General features: G+C 51.4%; 1 protein-coding gene across 2 annotated transcripts in view; it reads right to left on the reverse strand.

Annotated features, from left to right (window-relative positions):
* The window catches only part of AGAP3 (ArfGAP with GTPase domain, ankyrin repeat and PH domain 3), a 228,033-nt gene extending 225,267 nt beyond the window's left edge, over positions 1-2,766 (reverse strand). For both annotated transcript variants that reach the window (XM_030546568.1, XM_030546570.1), the window contains exon 1: positions 2,502-2,766. In XM_030546568.1, coding sequence (XP_030402428.1) covers positions 2,502-2,766 — 265 coding nt within the window. The remainder of the gene's footprint in view (positions 1-2,501) is intronic.
* Positions 2,767-16,016: the final 13,250 nt, after the last annotated feature.

A 16,016-nucleotide genomic window follows, 5' to 3' on the forward strand; every position in this document is an offset into this window, starting at 1 on the left:
CTGGAGAGTGAAGCCAAGTCAGTGCAAAGGCCAAAGGAACCCAGCATCCCTCCCCCTTGGTCCCCGGTCAGGAAGACAAGCCCTTTGGAAACAAGTCAGACTGCAGGGGAGCTCTGAGCAGCTGCCCCATGCACCCTGGCTCACCACACCACACCCAGGGCCCATCCTTTCTGAGGAACCCCAACCAGTGCCGGGTTTACAGTGGTGCCAGTGGCACCACGGAGCCAGGCCCATGCACTGAAGGGGACCCAGCTCTGTTTGCACTGTGCTGAGACCCTGACAGTCTGGCTCCGGGCAGCCTCTGCTTCCCACCACCTGTGGGGCCCCATCTGTCCCCTTGGAGCTGAGCCACTTGGGACTGGTGCAGAAGCCTGGCCAGGCTCAGCCAGTTGGGGGGTGGGAACAGTGTGGGGGGCTTGCCTGGGCCCCTCCAGACAAGTGGGTCCTGAAGGACCAGCCCTTGTTGCGCTGCCGGCTCAGCCCAGCAAACAGAGTTATCTCCCAGAGAGCCAGTGAGTGCGGCCGGGAGTGGGGGATTGGGTCTCTGGAGGGCCTGGGGGGTGCTGCTGCGCTCTGAGGGGGTGGGGAAGATCTGTGTGTTGGGGCAGTAGGGAGTGGGGGTTCTGTGTGCGGTGCTGGGCAGTTGTGGTGGGACTGTGAGCGGGGGGGGTGGCCAGGGTGCTGTGCAGGGCGCTGTGCAATTGTGGCAGGATCTGGGGGAGGCACTTGGCATAGCAGGTCGAGGGCGGGTCCTGGCCATAGGGAATCAGGGGGTGTTCTGGTGTTGGGCAGGGGGGTGGCATGACATGGGCCCACCCCTGAGGGGAAGGGACATGCTGGCAGCACAGGGCCTAGCAACTGCCCGTTTGTAAATAGTGCCCTCACATTGGGCGGAGCAGGGCTGCTCCTGCCATGCCCCTGGCCCCAGGGACTCCCACACTATGCTCCTTTGCCCCCCTGGGGGGCTGTGGCAGGATGCTGGTGGAGAAGCCCTTAATCAGCTCCTGCCACTCCAGCCCCAATCCATTCCCTTTGATTGGGGCTGGGTGAATAGTCCTGTGCCTGCCTAGTAACAGGCCACACCTGCCAGCCTCATTAACCCTGGGTGATAAAGGCTGGGGAAAGGTCAGGAACATTCTGGTCAGGCCTGTTGTAGACAAAGTAGCTGTGAAACCTGTACAGAGTTGGGAACTGGTGGTGAGAAACCCTTTGAGCTAAAGGGCCGGGGTGCTGCACCACACTGGAGTGTCCCTGACTCCCTGAAGAGGGAGGCCCAGGAGCTGACTACCTAAGGATGCAGCATGAACCCCATTACAGGGGCCCACAAATGTGTTTGGTGCCAGGCTCACAGCAGGTTAATGCAGCCCTGGCCCCAGCATAACATGGTCCAGACCCAGAGGGGCTCCTCACAGACTCCCAGTCCCATTTGAGCTCCTCGGCAGAGACTGGACCTTGTTCAAGAGGCACCCCATTCCAGGAGCCCCTTCCCTGACCCCCACCATCTCTGCTTTCAGCTCGGCCCCAGCGAGGCTGGGGCAGTCTCTCCAATCCCAGCACCAGAGCATTTGTTCCCAACTCAAAGCCTTGGAGACCTGGTTCTCGGACCGGGGTCGGGGCCTGTCCCCCGGGTGCCGGCACGGTCCCTCCTCAGCTACTTCAGTCTCCTCCTTGAGAGGAAGATCTCAGATCTGACTGGCCTCTCCCTGTCTCAAGTGCCAGTTTGGCCCATGTGCCCCATGGCTCTGTACCCCTCAACCCCAGCTCCATGCTCCCCAGCTCTGGGGCTCCCTGGCTCTGTACCTCTCGGCTCTGGATCTGTGGTCCCCGGCCTGGTTTGGCCCATGCTCCCCTTGGGCAGAAGGGCAGAGCCTGGTTCGGACCGCATGCCCCCTGGCTCTGTACCCCTCCAACCCCAGCTCTGTGCCCCTCCGCTCTGGCTCTGTGGCCCCTGGCCTGGTTTGGCCCATGCTCCCCTTGGGCAGAAGGGCAGAGCCTGGTTCGGACCGCATGCCCCCTGGCTCTGTACCCCTCCAACCCCAGCTCTGTGCCCCTCCGCTCTGGCTCTGTGGCCCCTGGCCTGGTTTGGCCCATGCTCCCCTTGGGCAGAAGGGCAGAGCCTGGTTCGGACCGCATGCCCCCTGGCTCTGTACCCCTCCAACCCCAGCTCTGTGCCCCTCCGCTCTGGCTCTGTGGCCCCTGGCCTGGTTTGGCCCATGCTCCCCTGAGAGGGCTGCACAGAAAGGAGGCACCACGTTCCCCGACCCGGTTCGGTTCGGTCCGACCCGGCCCGCCCTCGGGCCCGGCCCGGCCCGGCTCACGCTCCTCCTCCGGCCGGGTTCAGTCCGCCCTCCCCCTCGGGCCCGGCTCGGCCCGGCTCACGTCCCATCGGACCCGGTTCGGTTCGGGCCGCCCTCTCGCTCGGGCCCGGTTCACGTTCCCCCTCGGGCCGGGCCCGGCCCGGCCCGGCCCGGCTCGGCTCGGTTCGGCTCGGCTCGGCTCACCCTCGATGGAGATGACGTGCTCCCGGATCTGACTCTGCAGCCCCAGGTCCTCCACCCGCTCGATCAGGTCGTAGATCGCGTAGATGTTGGGATGCACCGACTCGAAGCGGCCGATCTCGGCGCGGATGGCGGCGGAGTTGGAGAGGCCGAACTGCGGCGGGGGCGGCCCAGCCTGCGGCTGCCCCGAGGAGCCCGGCCCCGGCCCGCCCGGCGCCGCCAGGCTCTGCTGCTGCGGGCTCTGCCCGGGCCCCGCCTGGAAGTTCATGGTTGCGGCGGGCGCGGCTCAGCGGCGCGGGGCGGCGGGTGCCCGGGGCGGCGGCAGCGGCTGCATGGCCGGCTCGGCTCGGCTCGGCTCGGCTCGGCGCGGTCCCGTCTCCGCTGCTGGCTCCGCCGCTTCCCGAGCCCGGCCCGCCAGCAGCCGCCGCAGCAGGACCCGCGTCACGCACCGCCCCCGCCTCGCCCCGCGTCAGCGCTGGCTGCGGGGACCGGCCCCCGCAGGGGAGGGGAAGGGGCCGGGGCCGAGGCCTCCCTCCGGCAGCCTCAGCCCCGGGCCGGACCTGCTACCGGCTCCGTGCCGCCCGCGCTGCAGCTGGAGCGGCCCCCGCAGGGCTGGGCCAGGCCAGGACACCCCGGAGCCTCCGGCCTCGGGCTGTAAGCGCTGGGCCCTGGACAGGCTGGTGCATCAGTCACAGTAATGGCTCTGCCAGGGACGCCCCTGAATTGAGTCGCCACCCAAACATTTTGTCAGTGCAGAGCTCGGGCGCCCCAGCGCCTCTCATCCCTCCAGAACAGGGAGCGCCTAAGCCTGGGTAGCCGCCTCCTGAGGTGCCAGATGTTACCACCCCCTGAGGCTTGTCCCCGGGGTTCCCAGGGAACCTCACTGGCCCTTACCCACCCTACCCATCCCGGTGACAGAACAGACCATACTTCTCTGCTTGCACCACTGGCATCGCTCAGCGCAGAAAGCAGAGTCCCTGATCCCTGGGGGTAGCTGCACCTCCCCTGGCACTCTGCAGTGTGACCTGCCCTGACCTGCTCTATTTCCTGACCCCTCAGCACAGTGCAGGGAGGCTGGAGCTCAGGCCGACACGAGAGAGACTAAGACGCTGGGACACACCATACCGCATACAAAATGGCACGTTTCCCCCTAGTCACTTCATGTGTTGGTTTAGGGACAAAACCTACCTACAATACATCCCAGCCTGTACCCTCGCTCTGTACTGATTTGCACAGACCAAGTGAAGGGGCTGATTATAGGCCTGGAGTAGCCAGCCAGTAATTAGTAGCCTGACCCTGAATGTGACTGCCTTAATGAGGACACAGCCTGACTGGTTTTCCTACAATGTCAACAGGTTGCATCCCTGCAGCTCTCCATGTTGCCTGGAAAGACAGAGTGCTATCCAGTGTCTGTCGGGCAGGCTGGGGCATCGCTCAGAAGCCAGCGGAGTTCAGTTTGCAAGGCAAGGTACTGAACCTCAGAGGCAGATAAGAGAGAGAGAGAAGCATACAGCAGGGTGTCATCAGCGCACTCAAAACACCACACCCAGTGCCTCAGGGTTAATCTGCACAGGGATGTTACAGCGGATTAGGTTCTTTCCTCTGAGTGGGGCATGCTGGCTCTGTTAAACTGAAGTGCAGCCACACCACTTTGTTATGGCAGCTTAGGGAACTTCCCTTATTAATCGTGTTCACACAGCTCTGTGCTTGTTCCAGTTCACTGCGCAGCATCCTGGCCAGCTATCCTGGGGAGCGACGCCACCACTCCACCTTGCGCTGAGTTTTCTATCACACTGCAGCATTGGGATCTCTACTGGAACCTACAGGAATTCTGGGGCAAACTAGCAAATAACCATAATTTCTCTCCTGGCGTCCCATAATTCAGCCATATTTTGGCAACACCATTTTTTAACTGGTGTGAGGCAGTATGGAAGACATGCTGCCGAGCACTATGATCATGAGACTCATCAGTACAAACAGGATGATGCACATGCATCTGGAGTCACCCAGCCAGATGGATTTTTAAGGTCAGGCTTGACAAAGCCCTGGCTTGGAGATTTAGTTGGGAATTGGTCCTGCTTTGAGCAGGGGGTTGGACTAGATACCTCCTGAGGTCCCTTCCAACCCTGATATTCTAGGATTCTATGATTCAATTATTTGTCCTAGCAGCTTTGGACTCTGTCGGTGGAGGAGAAGCAAGAGATTAAAACTGAGCAATGACTTTTGCAGGGCATGTATCTGGAGCAGCTTCACTTGGTGAAGCACCATGTCTGGACTCTCCACTCACACTGCCTGGTGAGACAGGACAGTGATGCAGAAGCAGGATGAACAACAGTAGCTGCAGACCTTCAGGATGTGAAAGACGTCCCTAGAGATGTGTGCAGAGCTTGCCCTGTGGCTGCAGTGGCAGAACACCAACATGGGATTTCCCCTTAGTGTGGAAAAGTCACCATCCATCCAGGGAAATCCCCTCCCAGTCAGCCCGCAGGGGACCCATGAGGTCAAGGATGCTGCCATGAGGGTTTGGGGGCTTTTTGAAAAACTGTCCACCAGCCGCTTCTTGGGTGCGGTGAAGGCAGCGTCACTTACAAAAATGCAGTCCAGTTCCTCCTAATCGGAGTGGGTAGTTGTGATGCTCTGTACCTCGGAGAAACACCCTACACCCCCATGTTCATCTTTATAAAATGATTGTGTGGTGTCCAGTGCAATGTTTGTCATGTCGGGTGTCTTCGGAAGGCTCACAATGCACTAAGCATTGTTGTTATGGTAATGTTATAGGTTATAATTTCATGTATGTAGTTATGAGGCTGAAAATGTATCCTCATGGCTTAAAATAAACCCAGGCAAAAACTCTCCAAGAACAGAGGGGCAGTTCACACCTCATCAGAGCAGGTATGGGACAAACCTATCCCAGCCTTACAGGAACAAAGGACGCTGGCCTAGGCAGCAACAAACGAATCTGTTAGACTCTCAAGGGAGTCACCCCCTTCCTTTTGGCAGTTTGGGACTGCGATGAGGTAATGCTCACCTGACTCTGAAGGCAAAGCTAAGAGGGAAGAAAGGACATGATGAAAGGGGGAGACATTTGCCATGTTCGCTCTCTCTCTCTTCCACATACATCTACAGACACCACACCAAGCGACAGAAGTGCTGATCAAAGGGGAGAACCTGACTCAAGGGCACCCAGCCAGCCTGTGGTGAGAAGCATCTAAGTTTGTAAGGGCATTGAAAGTGTTAAGATCAGCTTAGAATGCATTTTGCTTTTATTTCGTTTGACCAAATCCAACTTGCTAAGCTTTGACTTATAGTCACTTAAAATCTATCTGTGTAGTTAATAAATCTGTTCGTTTATTCTATCTGAAGCAGTGCGTTTGGTTTGTAGCATGTCAGAGACTCCCCTTGGGATGACAAGCCTGGTACATATCAATTTCTTTGTTACATTGATGAACTCAATGTATAAGCTTGCAGCGTCTAGAGGGCATTACTGGACACTGCAAGACGGAGGTTCCTAAGGTTGTGTCTGAGACCGGAGATATTGGCTACTGTCATTCGGTTACACCATCCATGGAGCAGCTTACATGCCAGCGTCTGTGCGTGAATAGCCCAGGAGTAGGGGTTCTCACAGCAGAGCAGGGGAAGGCTGGCTCCCAGAGTCGAGGACTGGAGTGACCTAGCAGATCACCGGTCCAGATAACACCAGGGGAATGTCACAATAGTAAGAGCATTACCAGAGGCCCTGTTCTCGTCCCTTGTCATCAGGTGGTTTTGCTGGAGCTCTTTTGCTTCGGCTTGGCACTTGTCGCAGCTCCAGAAGTGCCATGTCTGCCTTGGGGCTCCTCTTCTCTAGATGGGATTTGACATGCAGCTCTCCAAAGAGGGCCATCAAGTACCGGAGCTGTGCAGGGCTCCATGCAGAAGCACAGGGAGCATGCCTGCTAGGATGGGTATATGAACGCGCCACTACCTGGTATCAAAAAGGGGCACACCTGGCTGAGTGCCAGCATTTAAATGGAGGGTGGCAGCAGGTCAAGCTAACCCTAGAACAGCAGAGGGGTATCAGCGATCCCTCAATCTCTACCACAGATTTACAGATGAGTCCTGAGATAACTCAGGAGGCCAATCCTGGAACCACAGATCCGCCTGAAGTAGGTACAGACATTTCCTGGCCGGTCAGCTGCCTGCCTGGAGAATGTGTTTTTTTATTTCTTTCTTGTCTCTCTCTTTTCAGCTTCGAGGGCAAGGCGCTTCTCAAAGTGGGCCACTGCCTGATGGAGGATGTGGCACCATTGTGATTGGTTTGTGGCTTACTTCTCCCACCTTGCAATATCCACATCAGCTTTCTTCAGATACGCTTTCAGGGTGTCTTTGTAGCGTTTCCTATGACCACCGCGGGATCTCTGGCCATGGGAGAGCTGAGAGTAGAGGGCTTGTTTTGGGAGGTGAGAGTCTGGCTCCGCACACAATATCCAGCCCAGCAGAGTTAGTGTTTGAGGACCATTGCTTCAGTGTTGGTGACATTAGCTTCAATGAGGATGTTGGCATTAGTTCAGCGATCATAGAATCATAGAATATCAGGGTTGGAAGGGACCTCAGGAGGTATCTAGTCCAACCCCTGCTCAAAGCAGGACCAACCCCAACTAAATCGTGCCCAGTCAGGGCTTTGTCAAGCCTGACCTTAAAAATCTCTAAGGAAGGAGATTCCACCACCTCCCTAGGTAACCCATTCCAGTGCTTCACCATCCTCTTAGTGAAATAGTGTTTCCTAATATCCAAACTAAACCTCCCCCACTGCAACTTGAGACCATTGCTCCTTGTTCTGTCATCTGCCACCACTGAGAACAGTCTAGATCCACCCTCTTTGGAACCCCCCTTTCAGATAGTTGAAGGCCGCTATCAAATCCCCCCTCATTCTTCTCTTCTGCAGACTAAATAACCCCAGTTCCCTCAGCTTCTCGTACGTCATGTTCCCAACCCCCTAATCATTTTTGTTGCCCTCCACTGAACTCCCCAATTTGTCCACATCCTTTCTGTAGTGGGAGGACCAAAACTGGACACAATACTCCAGGTGTGGCCTCACCAGTGCCAAACAGAGGGGAATAATCACTTTCCTCAATATGCTGGCAATGCTCTTACTAATACAGCCCAATATGTCATTAGCCTTCTTGGCAACAAGGGCACACTGTTGACTCATATCCAGCTTCTCCACTGTAACCCCTAGGTCCTTTTCTGCAGAACTGCTGTCTAGCCACTCGGTCCCCAGCCTGTAGCAGTGAATGGGATTCTTCCGTCCTAAGTGCAGGACTCTGCACTAGTCCTTGTTGAACCTCATCAGGTTTCTTTTGGCCAAATCCTCTAATTTGTCTAGGTCCCTCTGTATCCTATCCCTACCCTCCAGCGTATCTACCACTCCTCCCAGTTTAGTGTCATCTGCAAACTTGCTGAGAGTGCAGTCCACGCCATCCTCCAGATCATTAATGAAGATATTGAACAAAACTGGCCCCAGGACCGACCCTTGGGGCACTCCACTTGATACTGGCTGCCAACTAGACATGGAGCCATTGATCACTACCTGTTGAGCCCGATGATCTAGCCAGCTTTCTATCCACCTTATAGTTCATTCATCCAGCCCATACTTCTTTAACTTGCTGGCAAGAATACTGTGGGAGACCTTATCAAAAGCTTTGCTAAAGTCAAGATATATCACATCCACCACTTTCCCCATATCCACAGAGCCAGGTATCTCCTCATAGATGGCAATTAGGTTGATCAGGTATGACTTGCCCTTGGTGAATCCATGTTGATTGTTCCTGACCACCTTCCTCTCCTCCAAGTGCTTCAAAATGGATTCCTTGAGGACCTGCTCCATGATTTTGCCAGGGACTGAAGTGAGACTGACTGGTCTGTAGTTCCCCAGGTTCTCTTTCTTCCCTTTTTTAAAGATGGGCACTATATTTGCCTTTTTCCAATCATCTGGGACCTCCCCCAATCGCCATTTTCAAAGATAATGGCCAATGGCTCTGCAATCACATCAGGTAATCATCAAGTGATCCATCCCCTGTTGCCCATTCCCAGCTTTTGGGAACAGAGGCCAGGGACACCATCCCTGCCCAACCTGGCTAATAGCCATTGTTGGATCTATGCTCCATCAACTTGTCTAGTTCTTTTTTGAACCCTGTTATAGTCTTGGCCTTCACAATGTCCTCTGGCAAAGAGTTCTGCAGGTTGACTCTGCGCTGTGTGAAGAAGAACTTCCTTTTATTTGTTTTAAACCTGCTGCCCATTAATTTCATTTGGTGACCCCTAGTTCTTGTATTATGGGAATAAGTAAATAACTTTTCCTTATCCACTTTCTCCACACCAGTCATGATTTTATAGACCTCTATCATGTCCCCCCTTAGTCGTCTATTTTCCAAGCTGAAAAGTCCCCGTTTTATTAATCTCTCCTGATATGGAACCATTTTCATACCCCTGCACATTTCTGTTGCCCTCCTCTGTACCTTTTCCAATTCTAATATATATTTTTTGAGATGGGGTGACCAGATTGCATGCAGTATTCAAGATGTGGGGGTACCATGGATTTATATAGAGACAATATGATATTTTCTGTCTTCTTATCTATGCTCTTCTCAATGGTTCCTAACATTCTTTAGCTTTTTCAGCTGCTGCTGCACATTGGGTGGATGTTTTCAGAGAACTGTTCACAATGACTCCGTAATCTCTTTCTTGAGTGCTAACAGCTCATTTAGACCACCTAATTTTGTACTTATATTTGGGATTATATTTCCCCCTGTGAATTACTTTGCACTTATCGATACTGAATTTCAAAACTTCTGACATACGCGTAGATTTGTTGCAAAGAGGTTTGTGTCTGCAAACACACACCGGGAAGAGACGCTGTTCACTGTTGAGTCCCTGAGTGACTTATCATCTGATTGCTTAAGTTTCTGCTTGGGGGACCTGCCAGTAAGTTGTCCTTGCCTGCAAGGTGGAGAGCTGTAGGATAAATGAGGGGTACTATGTACCATTCCCATGGAGCCAGGCCCTCTTTGCACAGTTGCCTGGAATGGGCTCCTCTTTGTTTGCTCCTATGAAGCATCGCGGTAGCATTGTCAGTAACAACGTGACACATCCATTCTGTTCTGGAGCTGAGGAAGAAAGTCCAACAAAACACCCTTAATTCTGGTTTGCTGATATGGGCTTTTTCTCCCAGAAATCCCAGTGACTATTTATTGTCACTTTCCCCAGACCAGATAAGAAGCATTGGCGGAGACTGTGGCTGACCAAGATGAGAAGGGCTTGAATGTAACTGCTTTGAGGTCATTGAGACCATGACAGGAGGAGAGAAACACACTCCTGGGTACTGTCACACGTGTGTGTTTGGTATGTAGCATTGTGGTAGCGTGTCACAGGGGCCTCATTTTTAGACATGCATACGGAGTTCCCAATGTCACCAAAATCATAGGACCCGTCAGCCTGAGGCAGAACTCATTCCTTGACTCAGGCTGTCCTGGAGAGTCTGCACTGTGGTGAGGATTTATACATCACTTCATTCTGGAGGAAAAGTTCTGCATCTTTGAGAATCCAGAACTGCCCCACTCAAAGGTAAGATCAGGAAGAAGCTTGGTGTGATTTCTTCCGGTTTATTTTGAAACCCCAACGTTTGGAAGAAGGACCAGGTTTGTGACCTAGTCAGGCTAGAGACTGCTGTGAGGATGCCCTGCTGAGCCGGTTGTTCCAATACAGGCAGACATGGATACGCTGATGTCTCAGTGGTGCTGCTACTGCTGAAGGTGATTTGTGACCAAGAGAGGAAAGAGAACCAGGAGGCATTTAACTCATTTGATTTGATAGAAGTATCAAATTGCTATTGGCTACTAAAAAGGCAGCTAGGGAGAAATGGAACAGAAATCTACATGGGGGCATACCCGGTTCATGTGCTTATGGTATGACGCAAGCAGCTACTAAGAGTCTCTTTGACCATTTTAAGAAGTTAAGTCATTGTCACTGGTGACTTTCTATTAAGAAGAGTGGACCAGAGTTCAGCAAGGGACAGAAGGAGAGCAGGATGTCTGCTGTCTCCCAGGAGTGAAGACGTACGATGTAACAGCAAGACTGGATGGGATTCTGAAGTTGGCTTGCAAATTGGACTGGTAATGATATATGTAGGAACAAACCACAGGTCATCACATGGAACTACGGTAATTTCTGTGGGTGAAGACATCAGGGGTCTGGGAAGGGAGCTAAAGGGTAGAAAAGTCCCAGTGATTTTTCTCAAAGATCCTTCTGGTCCCATGAGCAAGTTAAGCCAGAAAACAAAGTGCTGTAGAAGAGTGCTGGGTACACAGAAGGGGTGACACTGCAGGGTTTGGTTTTGTGGCATTCTCGACCACACAGCAGTGGGAGAAAGGACTGAACAGATGGGGTGGCCAGCAGCTCAGCGGTAATGCAGCTAGTCTTCTCAGTTAGAGAGGAGTTGGATCAGCCAGAAGTCTCTAAAACTAACCAGGCACGAGAAGGAGCAAGGAGGCTAAGGAGGCATATGCCGTATAAAGTAAAATTCAGCATGTCATGAACACATTTAGCAAAGGTGGCAAAGAACAAAGAAGACTTTTTTAAAATTGCTTATATACCAACTTTGGAACTCTGGGTAATAAGCAAGAGGAACTGGAAATTCTCATTAATGAGAATAAATTGCGTCTGACGAAGTGGGTATTCACCCACGAAAGCTCATGCTCCAAAACGTCTGTTAGTCTATAAGGTGCCACCAGCCTCTTTGCTGCTTTTACAGATCCAGACTAACACGGCTCCCCCTCTGATACTTGTTTATAATTGGCATTACTGAAACCTGGTGGGACGATTTGCATGACTGGAAGGTTAGAGTCACTGGTAACAGCCCATTTGAGAGATAGGGGGCAAAAGAGGTGTGGGGGGCTGATGGAGAGGGACTCACCTCCTCAGCGCCTCCTCATGGCCACTATGGGAATTAGCTCTGTTAGCCAGTGGTGCACCATCCATCACCTCTCCTGCTCCAGAGACCCACGTCATTCCCAGGACCGCAGCGTCCTCTTCACGACACAGCCACACTCTGTGCTCCCCCCTTCCAGGGGACAGTATCGCAGTCCCTCAGTCCAGCCACTTCCTCAATTGCGGGTGAGGGCAAGGGTGGGGGTGGGGACATGGGCCTGCCCACTACTCCAGGTCCCAGTCCAGGACCCTACAGATGGCTGCCACTTGCTGCGTCCCCTCTGATTCCTCAGTTCATTTTCCTGGGTTTCCCGCAGCCTCCAGCACCTTCTTTGCCCTTGCCTCATGGCTTCAGCCTGCTAGTCGTAGCAGCTAGCCAGGAGCTTGCTGTAGCTTCCCTGTTTCCTGCTGGCAGCACTGCTCTGAGCAGGGTGCTGGTACTCCTTCCTCCTGCTAGGAGCCTGGGCTTCCCTCTTTGAGCTCCAGGCAGTTACTTCAGCAGCTCTGCCCTGCAGCTCTTCTTATAGGAGCTTGCCCAGCCCTGATTGGCTGCTCTTTGCAGCCCCTCTCCTATTGGCTGCTTTCTGCACAGCCTACACAGGGCTCAATTAACCCCTTACTGGCCAGTGTGGGGCAGACGGCCCATCACAGGGTGGCAGTCACCATTAAAGACACCACTGCCTGAGTTAGGAGTATTGAAAACTCAGAACTGAAGGATCCTGAATGAATATAAATCAATGTGCTAACAGAACCCAGAATGGAGTATTGGTGGGCATCTGTTACAGATCATTGAACCAAACCAGAGAACAGGATAAGTTACTTCATAAGCACTGCACTGGTCTGTAATATGTGGAAAGAAAAATTGTGTTTTTCTGGGGGACTTCAATTTAAGGGGGGCTCATGCTGGCACCATCCTGCAGCTAGTAGTAGAACTTCATTAGGGTTTCTAAAATTCGTAGACGATAATTTTCTAACACAAAAGGCATTGCAGCCATCATGAGGTAACTATTTTGGACTTTATTATAAAACTGGAAGTTGGTGGTTGCCTAGGGACCCGGGATCATGACCTGATTACATTAATTATGGGCACACAGAGAACAGTCCTAACCAGTAGTAGATATACTTGGTGCTTCAAAGGGGCTGATTTCCCAAAGCTGAGTAAAGTTAAGAGCAAAATGACGAGTGGAAAAATTTAGACTGAAAAATATGAATAAAAAATTAGCAATTGTTTGAGAGTTTATTAGATGGATAAAAAGACATGATTCCATGATCAAGGAGGACTGCTGTGTTTGAAAGTCATATTGGTTTAGTGAAGGCAGCAATCAGAAATTTAAAAAAACCCATAAAAATAATAGAAGTAGATAATCTAAATTAGAAGTTATGAAGTGTAGGTAATTGATAAAGGAAGCTAAAGACAGTTGGAAAAAATCCATGGCTGGCAGGGCTAGGGAAATGAGTTGGTGTTTTTTGTTGTTTTTTTTAAATATTTCCAGATTCTGAATGGTTCTGGTTTTGTTGAGGGCTCACCTGTATTAATCAGCAAGAGTTTGAAGCTGTTATTGTCTGCTGCTTGATGAGGGTGGCAGAAGGCTTAGTGTCAAGTGCCTAGTTTTAGGACCATTCCTATGACTTGGTGTTTCTGGGACACACTTCCCTATCCTAGTGATAGTCTGGATTAGTAAAGATGAATGATGAGTGGATCCTAGAGCTTAGCAAAACGTCTCCTGTCTAGTACACAATGTTAAATCCAATATAAGCTCAAGGACATCGCTATGCACTGCTCCTCAGGGAGGGTGATTTCCAAGCAAATTTCAAGTAACTTCAGTCATTTCAATATTAGAGGTGACAAAAAAAGTCAAGTTTTTTTCTGTTTTATTCGCCACTATCCTCATTTGCCCAAAGTGCCATTCTAGCACTCAGTATCAAACCTTTAATTCCTGAGCAAGCTGACACAGAAGCTAGCCAAAGGTCAACAACCTCATCTACATTCATCGACTTTAAGACTGAAGAGGCCTTTTGATCTTCTAGTCTGGCCTCCATATTATTGATCACAGGCCATTAAATTTACCTGAGTTACGCCAATTGAGCCAATAACTTCTGACTAATGCATAACTTGTGCTGCACTAAAGCACATCTCCCAGAAAGGCAGCAGGCTTCATCTGGAGCCATCAGAACATGGAGACTCCACCACAACTTTGGCAGTTTGTTTCAATGGTTTTAATCCCCCTCACTGTTACAAACGTGTGCTTCATTTCTAATCTGAACTTGTCTTGCTTTAGCTTGTGGCCATTGGGTCTTGTTCTGCCTCTCTCGGCTAGACCAAGGAGCCCTTAAAACCTGGTATTTCTAATTATTCCCTCATCAAGTCGCCTCTCAGCCTTCTTTTTGATAGATTAAGCAGATTGAGCTCTTCAAGTCTCTCACCGCAAAGCGTTTTCTCCAGTCCTCAAATAACGTCTGGCTCTTTTCTCCTCACTCTCCAATTTTTCAACATCCTTTTAAAAATGTAGACACAAATCTGTATTCCATTGTTGGTATTGGTCAAGTATATTGCACAGTCACCTTTATCAACCAAACTCGGCATCTCTTCAAACAATGAAGTTAGGTTTGTTGGACAAGCCCACAAAACCACGTTAAGTGGCATGAATGGTATTCCGCTCCTCGGTTGTCCACAACGTATGCCAAGCTTGCGGCCTCTAGTTATCCAGGCCATCCTACTTATCCTCTTTGAATATTGGCACAGCGTTCACAATCTTTCCTAGGAGTCAAAGATGTATTAAAAATTCACACTAGTGGGCCAGGTTGATCTCCGACCTAAGCCAACCTCTTTTCGGACTTTTGGATGTGAGTTTTCTGGGCATGCTGATTTAAGCACGTTTATACCTAGGGCTAGTGACACATGGAGGTTTGCAGGAACAGCTATTCCTAGATAATTCCATGTGTGGACACTTCTACTCTGGAACAAAAGTGCCTGGATCCTGTTTAGCTTAATCCACAGTGTACAATCTGGCTTCTTGCCAGGACATGGGATGAAAACAGCATTAGTGTTACTGATACGGGACCTCCTGCTGCTGATGGATAGACAGCAAACCTCCATCCTCATTCTATTAGACCACCCTCTGCAGCATTCAGCACGATGGATCATGTGATAATGCTCCTCCACCTGAGAGAGGTGACAACAGTCCAGGGGAATTCACTAAAATGGTTTTCAGTTGGTCCTGGAAGGATGCAGTTAAACGGGAGTCAAAAGAAACTTCATCTCTGCCATGAGACCCCTTATCCGTGGAGACACACAAGGACCAAGTTCTATTTCTGGTCCTATTCAACATCTAGCTGCAGCCTGTAGCAGAACTATTAAGACGACATGGTCTCAAGAGGAGGAATATGCGGATAACACAGAGCTCGCCTATCCTTCACCACATGACTCCGCCACTATCACCAAGATGGCCCAGTGCCTGGACAAGATTAACTCACAGGTGAAGAACAGATGCTTGGAGCTGAACCTCACTGCCAGGGGATGTTGTGAAGGCCAAAAGTATAGCAAGGTTCAAAAAAGAATTATATCAGTTCCTGGAGGATAGGTCCCTCAACGGCTATTAGCCAGGATGGTCAGGGATGCTCCGGGTGTCCCTAAACCTCTGACTGTCAGATGCTAGGACTGAACGACAGGGGATGGATCATTCAATAATTGCGCTGCTCTGGCACCAGCCACTGTCAGAGGACAGGACACTGGTCTAGATGGACCATTGGGCTGACCCAGTGTGGCCATTCTGATGTAACCTGAGGTTATGCTGGTGGTCAGGGGAAAGCACAGTGAGGACTTTGCAGACATAATTTTGGTTGAAGGTGCACATGTAGCAAGAAGTGATCAGTTCGAGGCCCGAAGCTATTCCATATAGTTGTCAATCAGGATGTAAATATAAAATCACTGTTGATAAAATGTGCAGAAGATACAGAATTTGGCAGAATGACAAATAATAATGAGGATGGGGCAGTCACACAGAGTGAGCTGGATGATTTGGCACGCTGGGCCCATGCAAACAAAAGGCATTTTAATACAGCCAAAACCAAGATCATCTTATTGTCACCGGCTGGTTGGCCTTCAAGGTGAGCTCAGCAAGGTGGGGATGGAGTGAGTGGTGGCTACATAAAGAGAGTGGAAAACTCAGCTGGGAGGCACCCACAAGAGACAAGGTGGGAAGTGCCTCCCTCTCTGGGAATGGCCTGGCCAGGGCTGAAGAGCAGACAAAGTTTTGCAGAGACAGCTGGGAGAGCAGCCTGGAGAAAATGCTCTGCACTCAGCTGTAGCTGCGTGGAGCAGCACAAAGCCTTCAGGAGGCAGAAAAGTTCCAGGAAGCCCTTCAGGAAGAAGGTAGGTCCAGGACTATAGGGAGAGCAGTGACACAAGCCCTATCCAGTGTGAATCCCAGGAGTGGGAAACTGAGGACTGTGCCCACGAAAGGCAACTAAAATCCTGCAGAGCCTGGGGCAGTGATAAGGGACTGGGCCGAGTTACTTGAGATGCCAGAATGTGTCTGTGAGGTGATTGCTAAG

The sequence above is a fragment of the Gopherus evgoodei genome, unplaced genomic scaffold (genome assembly GCF_007399415.2).
Source record: "Gopherus evgoodei ecotype Sinaloan lineage unplaced genomic scaffold, rGopEvg1_v1.p scaffold_47_arrow_ctg1, whole genome shotgun sequence".
NCBI classification, from domain to species: Eukaryota; Metazoa; Chordata; order Testudines; family Testudinidae; genus Gopherus; species Gopherus evgoodei.